This window comes from Acomys minous (genome assembly GCF_964271855.1).
Source record: "Acomys minous genome assembly, chromosome: 5".
NCBI classification, from domain to species: domain Eukaryota; kingdom Metazoa; phylum Chordata; class Mammalia; order Rodentia; family Muridae; genus Acomys; species Acomys minous.
Genome location: NC_140494.1, coordinates 129,827,286 through 129,848,644, shown reverse-complemented (window position 1 = coordinate 129,848,644; position 21,359 = coordinate 129,827,286). Strand labels below are relative to the sequence as shown.

Below are 21,359 nucleotides of genomic sequence, written 5' to 3'. Positions count from 1 at the left end.
GGTGTGGGTGTGACAGCGTCCTTCCATGCCAGGCTGCAGTGTGAGTGAGCACGGTGTGGGTGTGACAGCATCCTTCCACGCTAGGCTGCAGTGTGAGTGAGCACGGTGTGGGTGTGACAGCATCCTTCCACGCTAGGCTGCAGTGTGAGTGAGCACGGTGTGGGTGTGACAGCGTCCTTCCACGCTAGGCTGCAGTGTGAGTGAGCACGGTGTGGGTGTGACAGCATCCTTCCATGCTAGGCTGCAGTGTGAGTGAGCATGGTGTGGGTGTGACAGCGTCCTTCCATGCTAGGCTGCAGTGTGAGTGAGCACGGTGTGGGTGTGACAGCGTCCTTCCACGCTAGGCTGCAGTGTGAGTGAGCACGGTGTGGGTGTGACAGCATCCTTCCATGCCAGGCTGCAGTGTGAGTGAGCATGGTGTGGGTGTGACAGCGTCCTTCCATGCTAGGCTGCAGTGTGAGTGAGCACGGTGTGGGTGTGACAGCATCCTTCCATGCCAGGCTGCAGTGTGAGTGAGCACGGTGTGGGTGTGACAGCATCCTTCCATGCCAGGCTGCAGTGTGAGTGAGCATGGTGTGGGTGTGACAGCGTCCTTCCATGCCAGGCTGCAGTGTGAGTGAGCACGGTGTGGGTGTGACAGCGTCCTTCCATGCCAGGCTGCAGTGTGAGTGAGCACGGTGTGGGTGTGACAGCATCCTTCCATGCCAGGCTGCAGTGTGAGTGAGCATGGTGTGGGTGTGACAGCGTCCTTCCAGGCTAGGCTGCAGTGTGAGTGAGCACGGTGTGGGTGTGACAGCGTCCTTCCATGCTAGGCTGCAGTGTGAGTGAGCACGGTGTGGGTGTGACAGCATCCTTCCATGCCAGGCTGCAGTGTGAGTGAGCACGGTGTGGGTGTGACAGCGTCCTTCCATGCCAGGCTGCAGTGTGAGTGAGCATGGTGTGGGTGTGACAGCATCCTTCCATGCCAGGCTGCAGTGTGAGTGAGCATGGTGTGGGTGTGACAGCATCCTTCCATGCCAGGCTGCAGTGTGAGTGAGCACGGTGTGGGTGTGACAGCATCCTTCCAGGCTAGGCTGCAGTGTGAGTGAGCACGGTGTGGGTGTGACAGCGTCCTTCCATGCTAGGCTGCAGTGTGAGTGAGCACGGTGTGGGTGTGACAGCGTCCTTCCATGCCAGGCTGCAGTGTGAGTGAGCACGGTGTGGGTGTGACAGCATCCTTCCATGCTAGGCTGCAGTGTGAGTGAGCACGGTGTGGGTGTGACAGCGTCCTTCCATGCTAGGCTGCAGTGTGAGTGAGCACGGTGTGGGTGTGACAGCATCCTTCCATGCTAGGCTGCACTGTGAGTGAGCACGGTGTGGGTGTGACAGCGTCCTTCCATGCCAGGCTGCAGTGTGAGTGAGCACGGTGTGGGTGTGACAGCATCCTTCCATGCTAGGCTGTAGTGTGAGTGAGCACGGTGTGGGTGTGACAGCATCCTTCCATGCCAGGCTGCAGTGTGAGTGAGCATGGTGTGGGTGTGACAGCATCCTTCCATGCTAGGCTGTAGTGTGAGTGAGCACGGTGTGGGTGTGACAGCATCCTTCCACGCTAGGCTGCAGTGTGAGTGAGCACGGTGTGGGTGTGACAGCGTCCTTCCAGGCTAGGCTGCAGTGTGAGTGAGCACGGTGTGGGTGTGACAGCGTCCTTCCACGCTAGGCTGCAGTGTGAGTGAGCACGGTGTGGGTGTGACAGCATCCTTCCATGCTAGGCTGCAGTGTGAGTGAGCACGGTGTGGGTGTGACAGCATCCTTCCATGCCAGGCTGCAGTGTGAGTGAGCATGGTGTGGGTGTGACAGCGTCCTTCCATGCTAGGCTGCAGTGTGAGTGAGCACGGTGTGGGTGTGACAGCGTCCTTCCATGCCAGGCTGCAGTGTGAGTGAGCACGGTGTGGGTGTGACAGCGTCCTTCCATGCCAGGCTGCAGTGTGAGTGAGCACAGTGTGGGTGTGACAGCATCCTTCCATGCTAGGCTGCAGTGTGAGTGAGCACGGTGTGGGTGTGACAGCGTCCTTCCAGGCTAGGCTGCAGTGTGAGTGAGCACGGTGTGGGTGTGACAGCGTCCTTCCAGGCTAGGCTGCAGTGTGAGTGAGCACGGTGTGGGTGTGACAGCGTCCTTCCAGGCTAGGCTGCAGTGTGAGTGAGCACGGTGTGGGTGTGACAGCATCCTTCCAGGCTAGGCTGCAGTGTGAGTGAGCACGGTGTGGGTGTGACAGCGTCCTTCCAGGCTAGGCTGCAGTGTGAGTGAGCACGGTGTGGGTGTGACAGCGTCCTTCCAGGCTAGGCTGCAGTGTGAGTGAGCAAGGTGTGGGTGTGACAGCGTCCTTCCATGCTAGGCTGCAGTGTGAGTGAGCACGGTGTGGGTGTGACAGCGTCCTTCCATGCTAGGCTGCAGTGTGAGTGAGCACGGTGTGGGTGTGACAGCGTCCTTCCAGGCTAGGCTGCAGTGTGAGTGAGCACGGTGTGGGTGTGACAGCGTCCTTCCAGGCTAGGCTGCAGTGTGAGTGAGCACGGTGTGGGTGTGACAGCGTCCTTCCAGGCTAGGCTGCAGTGTGAGTGAGCACGGTGTGGGTGTGACAGCATCCTTCCATGCCAGGCTGCAGTGTGAGTGAGCATGGTGTGGGTGTGACAGCATCCTTCCATGCCAGGCTGCAGTGTGAGTGAGCACGGTGTGGGTGTGACAGCGTCCTTCCATGCTAGGCTGCAGTGTGAGTGAGCACGGTGTGGGTGTGACAGCGTCCTTCCATGCCAGGCTGCAGTGTGAGTGAGCACGGTGTGGGTGTGACAGCGTCCTTCCAGGCTAGGCTGCAGTGTGAGTGAGCACGGTGTGGGTGTGACAGCGTCCTTCCATGCCAGGCTGCAGTGTGAGTGAGCACGGTGTGGGTGTGACAGCGTCCTTCCATGCCAGGCTGCAGTGTGAGTGAGCACGGTGTGGGTGTGACAGCGTCCTTCCAGGCTAGGCTGCAGTGTGAGTGAGCACGGTGTGGGTGTGACAGCATCCTTCCATGCTAGGCTGCAGTGTGAGTGAGCACGGTGTGGGTGTGACAGCGTCCTTCCATGCCAGGCTGCAGTGTGAGTGAGCACGGTGTGGGTGTGACAGCGTCCTTCCAGGCTAGGCTGCAGTGTGAGTGAGCACGGTGTGGGTGTGACAGCGTCCTTCCAGGCTAGGCTGCAGTGTGAGTGAGCACGGTGTGGGTGTGACAGCGTCCTTCCATGCCAGGCTGCAGTGTGAGTGAGCACGGTGTGGGTGTGACAGCATCCTTCCATGCCAGGCTGCAGTGTGAGTGAGCACGGTGTGGGTGTGACAGCATCCTTCCATGCCAGGCTGCAGTGTGAGTGAGCACGGTGTGGGTGTGACAGCGTCCTTCCATGCCAGGCTGCAGTGTGAGTGAGCACGGTGTGGGTGTGACAGCGTCCTTCCACGCTAGGCTGCAGTGTGAGTGAGCACGGTGTGGGTGTGACAGCATCCTTCCATGCCAGGCTGCAGTGTGAGTGAGCACGGTGTGGGTGTGACAGCGTCCTTCCATGCCAGGCTGCAGTGTGAGTGAGCACGGTGTGGGTGTGACAGCGTCCTTCCAGGCTAGGCTGCAGTGTGAGTGAGCACGGTGTGGGTGTGACAGCGTCCTTCCACGCTAGGCTGCAGTGTGAGTGAGCACGGTGTGGGTGTGACAGCATCCTTCCACGCTAGGCTGCAGTGTGAGTGAGCACGGTGTGGGTGTGACAGCATCCTTCCATGCCAGGCTGCAGTGTGAGTGAGCACGGTGTGGGTGTGACAGCATCCTTCCAGGCTAGGCTGCAGTGTGAGTGAGCATGGTGTGGGTGTGACAGCGTCCTTCCATGCCAGGCTGCAGTGTGAGTGAGCACGGTGTGGGTGTGACAGCATCCTTCCATACTAGGCTGCAGTGTGAGTGAGCACGGTGTGGGTGTGACAGCGTCCTTCCAGGCTAGGCTGCAGTGTGAGTGAGCACGGTGTGGGTGTGACAGCATCCTTCCATACTAGGCTGCTATGTGAGTGAGCACGGTGTGGGTGTGACAGCGTCCTTCCAGGCTAGGCTGCAGTGTGAGTGAGCACGGTGTGGGTGTGACAGCATCCTTCCACGCTAGGCTGCAGTGTGAGTGAGCACGGTGTGGGTGTGACAGCGTCCTTCCATGCTAGGCTGCAGTGTGAGTGAGCACGGTGTGGGTGTGACAGCATCCTTCCATGCCAGGCTGCAGTGTGAGTGAGCACGGTGTGGGTGTGACAGCATCCTTCCAGGCTAGGCTGCAGTGTGAGTGAGCACGGTGTGGGTGTGACAGCATCCTTCCATGCCAGGCTGCAGTGTGAGTGAGCACGGTGTGGGTGTGACAGCGTCCTTCCAGGCTAGGCTGCAGTGTGAGTGAGCATGGTGTGGGTGTGACAGCATCCTTCCATGCCAGGCTGCAGTGTGAGTGAGCACGGTGTGGGTGTGACAGCATCCTTCCATACTAGGCTGCTATGTGAGTGAGCACGGTGTGGGTGTGACAGCGTCCTTCCATGCTAGGCTGCAGTGTGAGTGAGCACGGTGTGGGTGTGACAGCGTCCTTCCACGCTAGGCTGCAGTGTGAGTGAGCACGGTGTGGGTGTGACAGCATCCTTCCATACTAGGCTGCTATGTGAGTGAGCACGGTGTGGGTGTGACAGCGTCCTTCCACGCTAGGCTGCAGTGTGAGTGAGCACGGTGTGGGTGTGACAGCATCCTTCCATACTAGGCTGCTATGTGAGTGAGCACGGTGTGGGTGTGACAGCGTCCTTCCATGCTAGGCTGCAGTGTGAGTGAGCACGGTGTGGGTGTGACAGCATCCTTCCAGGCTAGGCTGCAGTGTGAGTGAGCACGGTGTGGGTGTGACAGCATCCTTCCATACTAGGCTGCTATGTGAGTGAGCACGGTGTGGGTGTGACAGCGTCCTTCCATGCTAGGCTGCAGTGTGAGTGAGCACGGTGTGGGTGTGACAGCGTCCTTCCATGCCAGGCTGCAGTGTGAGTGAGCACGGTGTGGGTGTGACAGCGTCCTTCCATGCCAGGCTGCAGTGTGAGTGAGCACGGTGTGGGTGTGACAGCATCCTTCCATGCTAGGCTGCAGTGTGAGTGAGCACGGTGTGGGTGTGACAGCATCCTTCCATGCCAGGCTGCAGTGTGAGTGAGCACGGTGTGGGTGTGACAGCATCCTTCCAGGCTAGGCTGCAGTGTGAGTGAGCACGGTGTGGGTGTGACAGCATCCTTCCACGCTAGGCTGCAGTGTGAGTGAGCACGGTGTGGGTGTGACAGCATCCTTCCATGCCAGGCTGCAGTGTGAGTGAGCACGGTGTGGGTGTGACAGCATCCTTCCATGCTAGGCTGCAGTGTGAGTGAGCACGGTGTGGGTGTGACAGCGTCCTTCCAGGCTAGGCTGCAGTGTGAGTGAGCACGGTGTGGGTGTGACAGCATCCTTCCACGCTAGGCTGCAGTGTGAGTGAGCACGGTGTGGGTGTGACAGCATCCTTCCACGCTAGGCTGCAGTGTGAGTGAGCACGGTGTGGGTGTGACAGCATCCTTCCATGCCAGGCTGCAGTGTGAGTGAGCACGGTGTGGGTGTGACAGCGTCCTTCCAGGCTAGGCTGCAGTGTGAGTGAGCATGGTGTGGGTGTGACAGCGTCCTTCCATGCCAGGCTGCAGTGTGAGTGAGCACGGTGTGGGTGTGACAGCGTCCTTCCAGGCTAGGCTGCAGTGTGAGTGAGCATGGTGTGGGTGTGACAGCGTCCTTCCATGCCAGGCTGCAGTGTGAGTGAGCACGGTGTGGGTGTGACAGCATCCTTCCAGGCTAGGCTGCAGTGTGAGTGAGCACGGTGTGGGTGTGACAGCGTCCTTCCATGCCAGGCTGCAGTGTGAGTGAGCACGGTGTGGGTGTGACAGCGTCCTTCCAGGCTAGGCTGCAGTGTGAGTGAGCACGGTGTGGGTGTGACAGCATCCTTCCATGCTAGGCTGCAGTGTGAGTGAGCACGGTGTGGGTGTGACAGCGTCCTTCCATGCCAGGCTGTAGTGTGAGTGAGCACGGTGTGGGTGTGACAGCATCCTTCCATGCTAGGCTGCAGTGTGAGTGAGCACGGTGTGGGTGTGACAGCGTCCTTCCATGCCAGGCTGTAGTGTGAGTGAGCACGGTGTGGGTGTGACAGCATCCTTCCATGCTAGGCTGCAGTGTGAGTGAGCATGGTGTGGGTGTGACAGCGTCCTTCCATGCCAGGCTGCAGTGTGAGTGAGCACGGTGTGGGTGTGACAGCGTCCTTCCATGCCAGGCTGTAGTGTGAGTGAGCACGGTGTGGGTGTGACAGCATCCTTCCATGCTAGGCTGCAGTGTGAGTGAGCATGGTGTGGGTGTGACAGCGTCCTTCCATGCCAGGCTGCAGTGTGAGTGAGCACGGTGTGGGTGTGACAGCATCCTTCCAGGCTAGGCTGCAGTGTGAGTGAGCACGGTGTGGGTGTGACAGCGTCCTTCCATGCTAGGCTGCAGTGTGAGTGAGCACGGTGTGGGTGTGACAGCATCCTTCCATGCCAGGCTGTAGTGTGAGTGAGCACGGTGTGGGTGTGACAGCATCCTTCCATGCCAGGCTGCAGTGTGAGTGAGCATGGTGTGGGTGTGACAGCGTCCTTCCATGCCAGGCTGCAGTGTGAGTGAGCACGGTGTGGGTGTGACAGCATCCTTCCATGCCAGGCTGCAGTGTGAGTGAGCACGGTGTGGGTGTGACAGCGTCCTTCCATGCTAGGCTGCAGTGTGAGTGAGCACGGTGTGGGTGTGACAGCGTCCTTCCATGCTAGGCTGCAGTGTGAGTGAGCACGGTGTGGGTGTGACAGCATCCTTCCATGCCAGGCTGCAGTGTGAGTGAGCACGGTGTGGGTGTGACAGCATCCTTCCATGCCAGGCTGCAGTGTGAGTGAGCACGGTGTGGGTGTGACAGCGTCCTTCCAGGCTAGGCTGCAGTGTGAGTGAGCACGGTGTGGGTGTGACAGCGTCCTTCCACGCTAGGCTGCAGTGTGAGTGAGCATGGTGTGGGTGTGACAGCGTCCTTCCAGGCTAGGCTGCAGTGTGAGTGAGCACGGTGTGGGTGTGACAGCGTCCTTCCATGCCAGGCTGCAGTGTGAGTGAGCACGGTGTGGGTGTGACAGCGTCCTTCCACGCTAGGCTGCAGTGTGAGTGAGCACGGTGTGGGTGTGACAGCGTCCTTCCATGCCAGGCTGCAGTGTGAGTGAGCACGGTGTGGGTGTGACAGCGTCCTTCCAGGCTAGGCTGCAGTGTGAGTGAGCACGGTGTGGGTGTGACAGCGTCCTTCCATACTAGGCTGCAGTGTGAGTGAGCACGGTGTGGGTGTGACAGCATCCTTCCATACTAGGCTGCAGTGTGAGTGAGCACGGTGTGGGTGTGACAGCGTCCTTCCATGCCAGGCTGCAGTGTGAGTGAGCACGGTGTGGGTGTGACAGCGTCCTTCCATGCCAGGCTGCAGTGTGAGTGAGCACGGTGTGGGTGTGACAGCGTCCTTCCATGCTAGGCTGCAGTGTGAGTGAGCACGGTGTGGGTGTGACAGCATCCTTCCATGCTAGGCTGCAGTGTGAGTGAGCATGGTGTGGGTGTGACAGCGTCCTTCCATGCTAGGCTGCAGTGTGAGTGAGCACGGTGTGGGTGTGACAGCATCCTTCCATGCCAGGCTGCAGTGTGAGTGAGCACGGTGTGGGTGTGACAGCGTCCTTCCACGCTAGGCTGCAGTGTGAGTGAGCACGGTGTGGGTGTGACAGCGTCCTTCCATGCCAGGCTGCAGTGTGAGTGAGCACGGTGTGGGTGTGACAGCGTCCTTCCATGCTAGGCTGCAGTGTGAGTGAGCACGGTGTGGGTGTGACAGCGTCCTTCCACGCTAGGCTGCAGTGTGAGTGAGCACGGTGTGGGTGTGACAGCGTCCTTCCATGCCAGGCTGCAGTGTGAGTGAGCACGGTGTGGGTGTGACAGCATCCTTCCATGCCAGGCTGCAGTGTGAGTGAGCACGGTGTGGGTGTGACAGCATCCTTCCACGCTAGGCTGCAGTGTGAGTGAGCACGGTGTGGGTGTGACAGCATCCTTCCACGCTAGGCTGCAGTGTGAGTGAGCACGGTGTGGGTGTGACAGCATCCTTCCACGCTAGGCTGCAGTGTGAGTGAGCACGGTGTGGGTGTGACAGCATCCTTCCATGCCAGGCTGCAGTGTGAGTGAGCACGGTGTGGGTGTGACAGCATCCTTCCACGCTAGGCTGCAGTGTGAGTGAGCACGGTGTGGGTGTGACAGCATCCTTCCACGCTAGGCTGCAGTGTGAGTGAGCACGGTGTGGGTGTGACAGCGTCCTTCCACGCTAGGCTGCAGTGTGAGTGAGCACGGTGTGGGTGTGACAGCGTCCTTCCACGCTAGGCTGCAGTGTGAGTGAGCACGGTGTGGGTGTGACAGCGTCCTTCCAGGCTAGGCTGCAGTGTGAGTGAGCACGGTGTGGGTGTGACAGCGTCCTTCCAGGCTAGGCTGTAGTGTGAGTGAGCACGGTGTGGGTGTGACAGCGTCCTTCCATGCCAGGCTGCAGTGTGAGTGAGCACGGTGTGGGTGTGACAGCATCCTTCCATGCCAGGCTGCAGTGTGAGTGAGCACGGTGTGGGTGTGACAGCGTCCTTCCATGCCAGGCTGCAGTGTGAGTGAGCACGGTGTGGGTGTGACAGCGTCCTTCCATGCTAGGCTGCAGTGTGAGTGAGCACGGTGTGGGTGTGACAGCATCCTTCCACGCTAGGCTGCAGTGTGAGTGAGCACGGTGTGGGTGTGACAGCGTCCTTCCATGCTAGGCTGCAACCCCACAACGGTAGGAGCTGGTAGCACATTAATTAAATACAGGAACACAGAAAAGGCAATTCACTTATTCCTTCTCTTTCCTCCCTAACCTGACAGAATAAGTCATTACTTTTTTGACAGCAACTCCCTGTGATCATGGACAGGTGTGGGCACATAGTACAGATAACTGGGAAAATATTGTGGCACCTGCTCTGCAGTGCATAGAATTTTCGGGTCCATATACCATGCATGTTTATTATAAAGTGCTTGATATGCCAATCTGATAGCAGGGAAACTCTAAATGATTCTTACACTAAGAACTAATCACATATGAAGTTTAGCACAGATGAGAAGCTCGTTTTCTGATGTTAAGAAATGGCAATGTGTAGTGTTTTAAAGATATACCAGCCACGACTTGGGTAAGGCCCCAAAGTTCACACAGACAAAGAAGAGCAAGGGTGGATGTTTTCACTCACATTTCACCAACTGCTTCCCACATGGTTTGCTGTCACATCACTTTGATTCATGTTCAAGACATGGTCTGCTTCCTTCTCACATGCAGCCTTTGGCTGTGTCATCTTCTTGAATCAGTCAAATATCTAAACTGGCTCATGTCTAGTCTTACAAGCCTTGGTCTTAAATGACAAATACTATTGTTTTTTTAATCCAAACATTCCATATGCCATGAAGCCTCATAATATAAGAAATACTTTTACTAGCATTCCTTTTGGTAGGAGAATGCTATGTCGCTGATGTCAGAAGCAGCAGCTTCTGTTTGGCACTGACACCTGTAAGCACAGCACAGTGTTGTTTACAGTGAACTGTTCATCATTCATTTCCTCTTTTGAATGGCCATGCATTCTTGAATCTGGTTGTTATAATGATTGCTTATGACAAGAAAGTAAGAACCGCCCCCTAATAAATGACCCCCCCCAAAGCCAGTCATTTACTTTCATGCCCTTTTAGAAGTAACCTCTTAACAACTATTCCTAGGATAAACACATGCTTATGGAACTAACCCCAGGATATTTACTCATTTGCTCAAACTTTTTTTTTCCTAGTGGCATTCATATTATCTTTATTAAGTAGTAGCACCAGACGTGGGTGGCACACGTCTTAAATCCCAGCATTTGGGAGTCAGAGGCAGGCAAATTGCTGTGAGTTCAAGGCCAGCCTGCTTACAAAGCCAAGATAACATAGAGAAACCTTGTCTTGAAAAACAAAAGCAAAACAAAACAAAGTAGTGGCAATGATCATTAACTTATTAAATAATATCCATCATTTTTTTGTCTAGCTTTTATGTTGAGAAGTCTCAAAACCATAAGAATTTCTACTCCTGGGCTCAGAGGTTAAGAGCATTGTCTGCTCTTCCAGAGGTCTGAGTTCAATTCCCAGCAACCACATGGTGGCTCACAACCATCTATAATGAGATCTGGTGCCCTCTTCTGGCGGGCGGGCATGCATGCAAGCAGAACATTGTATAATTAATAAATAAATCTTTAATAATAAAAAAAAAAGAATTTATACTCTTTTGGTGAACATTCACATGCTCTTTACTAACTTACCAGTTGTTCACACATTGAATACCTGCCTTTTTTTCTGTATTCTTACACAACACACTTTTTCTTTCTAAATCATATTAGATGTAATAGCAAGTGTCACATCACTCATTTCTCTTTGTCGTGGTGTCATGATGTCAGTGTGCCATCATTGTAGTGATGTCATGATGTCAGTGTGCCATCATTGTAGTGATGTCATGATGTCAGTGTGCCATCATTGTAGTGATGTCATGATGTCAGTGTGCCATCATTGTAGTGATGTCATGATGTCAGTGTGCCAGCATTGTAGTGATGTCATGATGTCAGTGTGCCATCATTGTAGTGATGTCATGATGTCAGTGTGCCAGCATTGTAGTGATGTCATGATGTCAGTGTGCCATCATTGTAGTGATGTCATGATGTCAGTGTGCCAGCGTTGTAGTGATGTCATGATGTCAGTGTGCCAGCGTTGTAGTGATGTCATGATGTTAGTGTGCCAGCATTGTAGTGATGTCATGATGTCAGTGTGCCATCATTGTCATGGTGTCATGATGTCAGTGTGCCAGCATTGTCTCTTTAAAAGAAAGTGTCCTGTGGAACTTCCCCATTTGATCATGGGGGTCTCAGGCGAGGCAGTGTCAGGGCTGCGCTTCCCAGCATGCTGTCTATGTGCTCCTTGTCCTGGTTTTCTTAGCCATGCCCTCTAACTTTACACTTCTTTCAGTGTGTGCTCAGGTCAAGGATTAGTTAGTTCCTTTCTTTCCTGCTTTATTTTAAACTTTTGTTTTATCCTTTGAGAATTTCATACAGTATGTTTTTATCATATTCCTTCCTGTTCCTCAATTCTTTCCAGAACCTTTCCACCCAACTTTGTGTTCTTTCTCTCTCTCAAAAAAAAAAAAGCCACTAAAAAAAAACATGGAATCTTGGTCAATCACTGCTGAGTGTGGGGCCTGCCCCGGAGTGCTGAGATATGCCCAGTGTCACTCCATTGAGGAAAACTGATTGCTGTCTCTCCCTAGAGAAGCCTAGCTGGCCTCAATGTAAGTTCCGTCCTCACTGGTCACCATTCATAGAGATAGAAGGTGCTGTACACACTACTAGAGAAGTGAAGTCACCATCAGCCTCACCCAGCCACACACCCTGTGAGCTGTGATAACAACCTGCGCACAAGATATTCCCACAGGGGCCACTAGCCGCATGGCTGCTACAGGAGTGACCGGCCACTTTTTGTTGGGATATACGGCCCACTTCTGAGATGAAGGCCACACCTGATGCTGTTCATGAGCCAGGAACCTGATATTAGATGGGTCATGGGCAAGGGAAAACCCACTACTACTGTTCTAAACGAACACAGAGATAAAACAACTCCTGATGACACATTGCAGGCTCCATAGATCAGTGCCTTGCTCTGCCCACATCAGAGGAGCATCTGCTGTAGTAATTAACACAGAGATGCACAGCTGGCAGCACGCAGGAAGAGAGACTCTGCAGTGCTCAGCCCTGAGTACCATGTCTTATCACAGCGCCTCCCCCTCAGAGTTCCGGGATCTGTGTGGAAGACGGGAATGGAAAACTGTAAGAACCAGAGATGGTGACTGGTTTTAAGGAAACAGCATGGTCCAGGCACAGCAGGGCACACACACACCTGAGCTCACACAGACTGTGACTATATACACAAGAGCTGCACAAGCCAAACCAGACAAAATCCCTCCTGCACAAAGGAGGGGGCACTGCTGCACACTGCTACCCATACCCGAGTGGCTATTCTTTTAGCCTTTTTAACACTCTTTTTTTTTTCTGGGTGTGGTGGCACACACCTTTAATCCCAGAACTTGAGAGGCAGAGGCGGGCGGATGGCTGTGAGTTTGAGGCCAGCCTGGTCTACAAAGTGAGTCCAGGACAGCCAAGGCTACACAGAGAAACCCTGTCTCGAAAAACCAAACCAAAACAACAACAACAAAAAACCGTGTGTGTGGGGGGGGGGGGGGCGCGCGCACATGCATGCGTGCACCACATGTATACAGGTGCCTGCTGAGGCCAAAAAGGAGCTTTGGAGCCCCTAGAACTGGCGTTATAGGCAGTTGTGAGCAATCAGATATGGATGCTAGGAACCGAACTTGGTCCTTTGCAAGATCCACATGTGCTTCTGACTACTGGGCCATCCTCCTTTGCATTTATAGCATTGTTCTCTCCCTCCCCCACCCCCGCTCTCTCTCTGGACATCCCTCCCACTCTTCTCTATTAACATTTTGTTGTTGTTGTTTTCTGAGACAGGGTTTCTCTGTTCTATCTTGGCTGGCCTGGACTCGCTTTGTAGACCAGGCTGGCCTCGAACTCACAGCGATCCACCAGGCTCTGCCTCCTGGGGGCTGGGATTACAGGCATGCGCCACCATACCTGGCTATTAACATTTTTTAAATAGTGCAGGCCAGTGTTGCATAGAATAGTGTCAACTTTGAATTACCTGACTGCTCTCTTATGAGTAGACACAGGTGATATGCTTTGTTCCGCATCCCTGTGGTAGGCTTCTTACGGCACCAAATTGGGTGCATGAGTCACATTAATATATAAACATTATATATAAATGAGTGAAGTCCAATGGGCCACATATCTGTTATAAAATCACCCTTTTCTCCTTGTAATTAGTAAGTAATTAATAATCCGCCCTTAGGCTTTGAAATTGTGTGAATAGCCTATTTTCTAAGAACCGTATATTCAATAGATTTGGAACCATTGACTTTTAACTGAATCAGTTATGGTTGTGGTAGCTATGTTATTTTATTATTCATTTATACTTACTGGTTATTCTTCTGTAAAACTTAGTTCTTTGGGCTTAATGGTAGAGTGCTAATTTAGTGTGCTCAAAGCCCTGGCTGGGTTCTATCCTCAGCATGAGAATAAAAAAGTAAAAATAGATTTCCCTTCCTCCTCTCTCATTGAAAAATAATTGTATCAATATAAACTTAGAGATTTGGGGTACTTTTATTGTGTGTGTGGGTTTTTTGTTTTGTTTTGTTTTTTAACTGTTTTCTTTTTCTTTCTTTTTTCTTACTTGGGATAGTCTCACTAAATAGCACTGGCTGGTCTCAAACTCACAGAGAACCATCCTTTTGCCTCTGCTGCCCACACATTGGGATTAAAAGCATGCATCCCCATGCCCTAGCAAAGGCAAACACAGAATTTGAAGCAATGTAAATAGATTTGCTGCTGTGTACAGTGACACACCAAAATCTGTTTAATTAGTTATTAAAAGTTGAATGTAGAGTAGACTTATCTATAATGGATTAAAATTACCATTTAAGAGACAACAAAAGAATTAGGAAATATTGTATTTTAAAGGTTTAATAAGTTTATGCCTTATTATTTAGGATGATACATAATTCAGGTAGAATTCACAATCATCTCTACACTAAATTGGTAACGTTTTAATACCAATAATAACTCCCTAGTCTTCACTTCACCATAACTTGTTTGGTGTCTTTCAGACATTATCTATTTTCTGTGAGCCTATTTCCTATTCTGTAAAAAGATGACTCTGAAAAAGATGTCTCATGTTCATTTTTTAATTTCACACCAACATGATGGTGGTGACTCTGTCTCCAGTGAATTTTTTGTATTTCCTCACGGAAGCATTTATGAGCATAGATACCACAACCAGGAGTGGTACTTCTGAGCAAATAGTGCGTCCTTTAAAGTGGTGACATAATAGTAAAAGCTTTAATACACTCTGCTGGACAAGGTGACATCATTGAGGGGGACTCTCATTTCCAGTGTAAAGTTGCAAGTGTGTGCTGTAAACCTCACCCTGCCTTCTCCCTCCCCAAGTCCCAGTTAGCGTGCTGTATTGCTAACTTTCTACAGCTTCTTTGGAGCTCCAAGTGCCCTGTCCTGACAAGAAATGGAAATGGAAAAGGAGTACACTAACCTACCTTGCTCAGCTACACTGAGTCTGTTAAAATTCCCACCCAGTTATTTTCAGCTTCTTATTGAAGTGTCTCGTAATACAAACTCTGATGTGCTCTGTCTCTCTGTCTGTCTCTCTCTCTCTCTGTCTGTCTGTCCATCTCTCTGTCTGTCTCTCTGTCTGTCTGTCTGTCTCTCTCTCTGTCTCTCTTTTCCGGGACAGCCTCGAGCTCAGAGATTGAAGGCATATACCACCATGCCTGGCCTCAGCAATCTTACAAAATGTTGTAGAGTGACTTCCCTGTTGATGTCTTATTGTGTCTATGTCTCTGTTAAACCTCCTGAAAGAGTTTTCACAAGTTAAGTGAATATACCTATGGATGAAAGTGATGTCATGTCACTGTTTCTTCAGGACAAAAATGACCAGGGTCACTGCTCCCATAAGGACATTAGAAAGACGCATCTCCAGTCTGGACGCCATCATGTAATTGGCCTTTGTATACAGTTGGAAAAAATGTAAATAGGAAAAGTAACTTTCTGACTTTGAAATAATTCTTCCCTCTCATAGTACACATTGGTTCCGTAGGCTTTGTAGCTGAGCAGTTTCTAAACAATACAGCCACTCAACTGACGTACCATGGATTATGTGAACTGACTTCAACGGTTCAGGAAGGAGAACTCTGTGTGTTCTTTCGGAATAATCATTTTAGCACCATGACAAAATACAAGGTAGGATATAGAAACAGGTATTTTTTACTCTCAATCAAAGGAGTTTGATTTAGAGATGTGTTTTGATCTGCTGCAGTGTAAAATTTAGCATAACATTCCTTAGCTTTATGAAGGTCATTATTAAATACTGCTTTAGAATGGAATGGATTAGCAATTGAAATGTTACCTTGATTAGCTTTTATTTTAAATGAGTCTCAAGTTTTTAATCACAGAGTATTGCGTTCAGGTGTTTCCTTTTTTTCCCTGGGTATCCCATAGTGGCCTTGAATTGGAGATGATCCTGCCTCAGCCTTTGAAACGCCTGTGCCACCAATGCCTAGCTAGGTGGTTTCTTACTTAGAGGACACAAAATACCTAGAGCTGGAACCAAGGTGACTGTGAATTAAGGATATTTATATTTAAGCATTAAAAGATATTAGTAGTTAGAATTTAGATTTGCCCTAAGCTGAATGTGTTGTGCTTGCCTGTGATCCCAGCTTGAGGAGGCTGAACAGGAGGGTTATTAGTCCAAGTCCCCCCCGGGCTACATAACAAGACTCCCCACCCCCAGGCACACACAAATTACCTTCACGACAGTGTTGGGTTTTATTACAGTTATCAATGTGCTTATGGTTTTGCGCGCGCGCGCGCGCACACACACACACACACACACACACACACACACACACACACACACACCACCTTACCTGTCTAGCCTTTTTATTCATTTCTTAGATCTGTCTCTTTTGATTTTAAAGGTAACATCTAGTCCAAGAGTATCAACCGAGCCCCCAGGGGCAGAATGCTGTTGTACTGTGTTGCTAACACAGCACAGATGTTCAGTTAGAAAGCGCAGTTTCCTTCTGCCACAGATCCCAGATGAGTGTGATGTACTCTCATTTACTGCCATACTTATTTCTTTATCCTATCTGGGAAGCTCTCCTCACATTATTTACCTCTCCCAAAATTACCCATCCTTACAGCGGCATTTCAAACACTAACTTACTGAAAGCTGCCTCTTTTCTGCGTAACTAGTAGTTCTCAGCCTGGTTGTATCCTAAGCCCGTCTAGATGGCTTTTAAAAAAATACCAGTGCCCAGAGCTGACCAATAGTGCAATTAAGCCAGAGTCTTTAAAGGAGGTGGGACCTCAACACCGAGTTTTTTGGTCTTTTGCAATGCAAAGGATTAGACTCCGTGCTTTACACACGCTAGGCAAGCACTCCACCTTTATGCTGCACTGCCAGGCTGCAAATGCTCCCCAGGTGATTTTCATGTGAATCTAAGACTGAGGACCACTGCTCTAACCACCTGTACCTGTTAGTCCTTATTGAGTTTTTACTGTTGTGTGTCTTGTTACCAGTTTGCCTCTCCTGTGAATGTGTTTATTTTCTAATGAAAGTAACTTATTGAAGTAATAAATCATATCTTCATGTTTCCATCAGTGCTTTGTAATCAGTGCATGACATGGGTTAATATAAAATGGTTTGTTTGCCAATGAAAGAATGCCCCAACGCCACAGCTCTTCTATTACAGCCCTTTCCCCCACCCCCCCCACCACCCCCCCACCACCCCCGGCTGAGCCATCTCTCCAGCCCCCTTTTTGGTTTTTTGAGACAGGGTCTCTCTGTGTAGCCTTGGCTGTCCTAGACTCGCTTTGTAGACCAGGCTGGCCTCGAACTTGCAGCAATCTGCCTGCCTCTCCCTCCTGAATGCTGAGATTAAAGGCATGTGCCACCACGCCCAGTCTACAACCTTATTTTTAAGAGTACATTTGTATTGCTTCGGCTTCATAGTTAGGTGTGTGCAAGGTCAAGAACCTAAAGTCAAAGGATATCAGACCAAAGCAGCTGCCACACCATCTTGCTTTCCTTGTCCTCTTTAAGCCTAGAATCCACTAATTTACTAGCTATACTAAGCAGGACAACTACTTACAGCCACAGCCACAGCAGCCATGGTTTCTGCCCTTAAAGGACTTCTTTGATACTGAGGTGCTTCTGTCAAGGACACATACCACAGACTCTGAGAGCCCTTACCAGGATTTTATCTGGAAAGACTTAACTGAGAATGTCACATACACACAGGCTTAAGGGCTTGGGGTGTGCAGCTCAGTGGTAGAGCACTTACCCAGCATGCACAAGACTCTAGATTCAGTCCCCAGGCCATACACACACACACACACACACACACACACACACACACACACACACACACACACACACACGCACACACACACTCACACACACAGTGAGAGAGAGAGAGAGAGAGAGAGAAACTGTGAAATCTGAGAATGAATCATCTAAGAGTTTAATGAGTTAACAACAAAGCAACAACAAAAAAATAACTAAGCAGAAATAACTGGCAGCATGTGTGCAAAAACCCTGAGGGAGTAGGGATCAAAAGAGAGCCATGAGCTGGAGGCTTACAAGTAAAGTGCATGAAACAAAGCTAATAGACGGGTGGGCTCCTAGACCAGGGTCTAAGAGAAGAAAGGAGCCTGTTTTCCTAATGGCACTGGTGTTTCTTTTCTTATTTTGGCCTAAGAGTGAGTAGGAATGAAACAGTTCTGTGGGAAAACAAGATCTCTGGCTGTCACTGGTAGCTGAGAGCCTGCTCTCCCCTTCCCCCACTCCCAGTCTTGCTCCACCCTCTCTTCCCTCTCCTTCCTCTCCTCCCTTTCCCTTTCCCCCTCCCACCCTTCACCTCATGCTTAAGCACTGTACCACAGAGCTACATACCTGCTGATGGTCTCTTCTATTTTTGTTGTTGTTGTTGTTGTTGTTTGGGGTTTGTTTGTTTTGAGACAGTCATTTGGGAATTTACAAGAAAAATAAAGAATCCAAAGAGAAAGCCTAAGATAGAGTTTTAGTGAATGCCAACTTTTAAAGGCTCAACTCAAGGAAGAAGCATTAGTAAAGGGAGGAGGAAAAAAAGAGACGGAGAGCTAGTGTGTGGCACGCAGGAAGCTAAGGGGGAAGAGGAGAAGAACCCTGGGCTCAGAGGAGGAGGAGGAGGAGGAGGAGGAGGGAGCAGGCGTGACAGCAGAAGAATCTGAGCTACTTCTGAGTGGCTGGAGAGAAGGCTGTAGCTGGCAACGCCTAAAAACGGTCGGCTGAGGCCTGGAGTGCTTCACTCACAGAGCTAGCTGTGCTTCCGGAGGACCTGAGTTTGAACCCAGGTCACATGATTCTCCCTCTCTCTCTCTCTCTCTCTCTCTCTCTCTCTCTCTCTCTCTCTCTCACACACACACACACACACACACACACACACACACACACACACACACACACACAGAGAAGCTGGGTTTTTTGGGTTTTTTTTACAAAATGTTTTAACAGAAAAGGAGATGTTGTACGTAAGTGTGATTGCTCATCCGTACAGGGGGTTTAGCTATGAGAATGTGGAGCCTAAGGCTGGTGTTTTTCATGTTTTTATTTATCTGTAGGTTTTTGTTTGTTTGTTTGTTTGTTTGTTTGTTTTTTGGTTTTTTGGTGTTTTTTTGTTTGGTTGGTTTTTTTTTTTTTTTTTTTTTAAGACAGGATTTCTCTGTGTGGCCTCGGTTGTCCTGGACTTTGTATACAAGGTTGGCCTTGAACTCACAGTGATCCACCTGCCTCTGCCTCCAGAGTGCTGGGATTAAAGGTGTGCACCAATATCCCTGGCCACCCTGTGATTTTAAAGGGATCTATACATTATAAGAAGAGAAAGGGGCTGGGGAGATGGCTCAGAGGTTAAAAGCACTGGCTGCTCTTCCAGAGGTCCTGAGTTCAATTCCCAGCAACCACATGGTGGCTCACAACCATCTATAATGTGATCTGATGCCCTCTTCTGGCCTGAAGGGGTACATGCAGGCATAACACTGTATACATAATAAATAAATCTTAAAAGAAGAAGGGAAAGAGGCAGGCATAGTGGCACAGGCCTTCAATCACAGCACTCAGGAGGCAGAGGCAGGTGGATCTCTGTGATTTTGAGGCCAGCCTGGTCTACAAAGTGAGTCCAGGACAGTCAAGGCTATTACACAAAGGAAGAAAGAAAAAAGAAAGAAAGAAAGAAAGAAAGAAAGCGTCTTTAGGGCTGGAGAGATGGCTCAGTGGCTAAGAATACTGACTGCTCTTCCAGACGTCCTGAGTTCAATTCCCAGCAACTACGTGGCTCACAACTGTCTGTAACGGGATCTGATTCCTTCTTCTGGGTGTGTGTGAATACAAATCACTCATATACATAAAAATAAATAAGTATAATTTTTTTAAAAGAAGGGAAAAAATAGGCTATGAGATTTGCTTCTGCTCGCCTTTTTCCTGTTAGAGATTAAAAGTGAAAAGTTATGTTCCGGGTGATGCTAAAGGTGATGAGAAAATAAGTTAGTGGCTTGAGGAGCAGCAGAGCAGTAAAGAAACTTGCCAGACAGCTTCCACGAGTTCCTGAATCCACTCACTTGCACTGCAGAAGAAACAGATGAAATAATAGCTTGATAATTCTGTTTACACTTTGGTTAAGAGCTTCTTCCCCACAGAATGCCACACTTAAGTGACTGATGAATGAGAAATTGTCACTTTATTTTAAAGGTAAGGAAGGGGAAGAAGCCTAGTGCTGCACACCTGTGACCCCAGCACTCGGGAGGCAGAGGCAGGTGGATCTCTGTGAGTTCAAGGCCAGCCTGGTCTACATAGTGAATTCCAGAACAGCCAGGGCTACATAGTGAGACCCTGTTTTGACTTTTAAAAAATAGGGAGCGGGGAGTAAGAAATGTGTAGGAGGAGGGAAGTGACTCCACAGGTAAAGCTTTGTCCTTTACCCTTAAGTAGGAACACACAGCTGAGCTGGACTCAGGCAATATTCATGAACATACTGTGCTGTTGATTAAGCAATACCAGGGCTAAAGATCTATGTGGCTCACTGGTGGGGCACTTAAAAACAATCGGACCAAGAAAACCTCAACCTAGTTCCCAGCACTCAGACAGCTCGCCATAGGCCGTAATTCCCATGTCAGAGGCCATGGCACAGTCCCGCTCCTTGGAGCACTACACTTATACACCAGCACACACACACACACACACACACACACACACACACACACACACACACACAGAGAGAGAGAGAGATAGCTTAGGGTTTTGTTGTTGAAGTTGCTGTTTTCTTTTTTCATTTTTTATAATTTACTCACATTACATCCCAATTGTAATCCCCTCAGTCTTAACCTCCTGTCCCCCCTCTTCTGCCCAGCTCTCCACCCCTAGACCTCTCACAGATGGGGCCCTCCTTCCCCACCCTCTGACCACAGCCCATCAGCTCTCATCTGGATCGCCTGCACCCCCTTCCTCTGTGTTCCCACAGGGCCTCTCTGTCAAGGGGCAGTGATCAAATCGCAGGCACCAGAGGCAGTCCATCCCCGTCACGCCCCCCCTACCCCCTCACCCCCGCGCAGCGTCCCTACTCCCCACCTCCCCCCATGTGGAGAATCTGAGAAGGCCCCCCCCCCCCCCCCCGGGTCCAGGTCTGCCAGCCTTGACAGTCTCCTTGTGAAGCTCCTAACAACGTCCACACCTCCCTTCTTGTTGTTTGAAAGAAGCAAATGGTACAGAGGAAGCTTAGTCATACCAGCTTTTCTCTCTTTCTTCTTTCTCTCTCTCTCTCTCTCTCTTTCTTTCTTTCTGGTTGCATCTTTCTATTTTGTAAAATGAGACTGCAAACCCCAGAGCTGTTTGTCAGTTAGCATGCCAGAAGCTTGTGATCGCCTGTTTCGCTGTGCTGTGCTAATTACCAGCTACAGGCAAAATGAGGTGAATTTGAGCAGAAAAGTTTTCTGCTTGGTTTTGTTTTGTTTTGTTTTGGGTTGCATAGATCTAGTTAGAATAATTACTGTACTACAAGCATATGGATTTAAAATGTTCCTTAAATATATGTTGGCTAGTTTGGGAGAATTTAACACTCCTTTTCCTTTTGTTGTTGTTCCTAAGGGTCAACTGTATTTGTTGGTAACAGACCAGGGGTTTCTTACTGAAGAGCAGGTTGTCTGGGAAAGCCTGCACAGTGTAGACGGCGACGGGACGTTCTGTGACTCGGAGTTCCGTCTTCGGCCTCCTTCAGATCCTGAGACTGTGTACAAAGGTCAGCAGGACCAAATAGATCAGGTAAAAGTGTTGTTATGGTCCCAATCACGTTGTCCGGCTTGGCCTAGGACAAAAGATGAACCTCTGTTTCTCTGAGCCGCCCTGTCTCCAGACTGTATTCCAGAAAGTAGCAGAAAGATAGAGGATACCCAATGTCCTGCTCTGACTGCCCTGGGTGTGCACGCACGCCCGTCCCACCACCCTGCTCTGACTGCCCTGGGTGTGCACGCACGCCCG

The 21,359-nt window shown here is 50.5% G+C and overlaps 1 protein-coding gene across 1 annotated transcript in view; it reads left to right on the top strand.

The window, feature by feature from the left end:
- Positions 1-21,359, top strand: part of MINDY2 (MINDY lysine 48 deubiquitinase 2) — a 64,250-nt gene that overhangs the window by 36,934 nt on the left and 5,957 nt on the right. The window contains exons 6-7 of the mRNA XM_084782739.1: positions 14,889-15,031; positions 20,970-21,143. Of these exons, the coding sequence (XP_084638865.1) occupies positions 14,889-15,031; positions 20,970-21,143 (317 nt within the window). The remainder of the gene's footprint in view (positions 1-14,888; positions 15,032-20,969; positions 21,144-21,359) is intronic.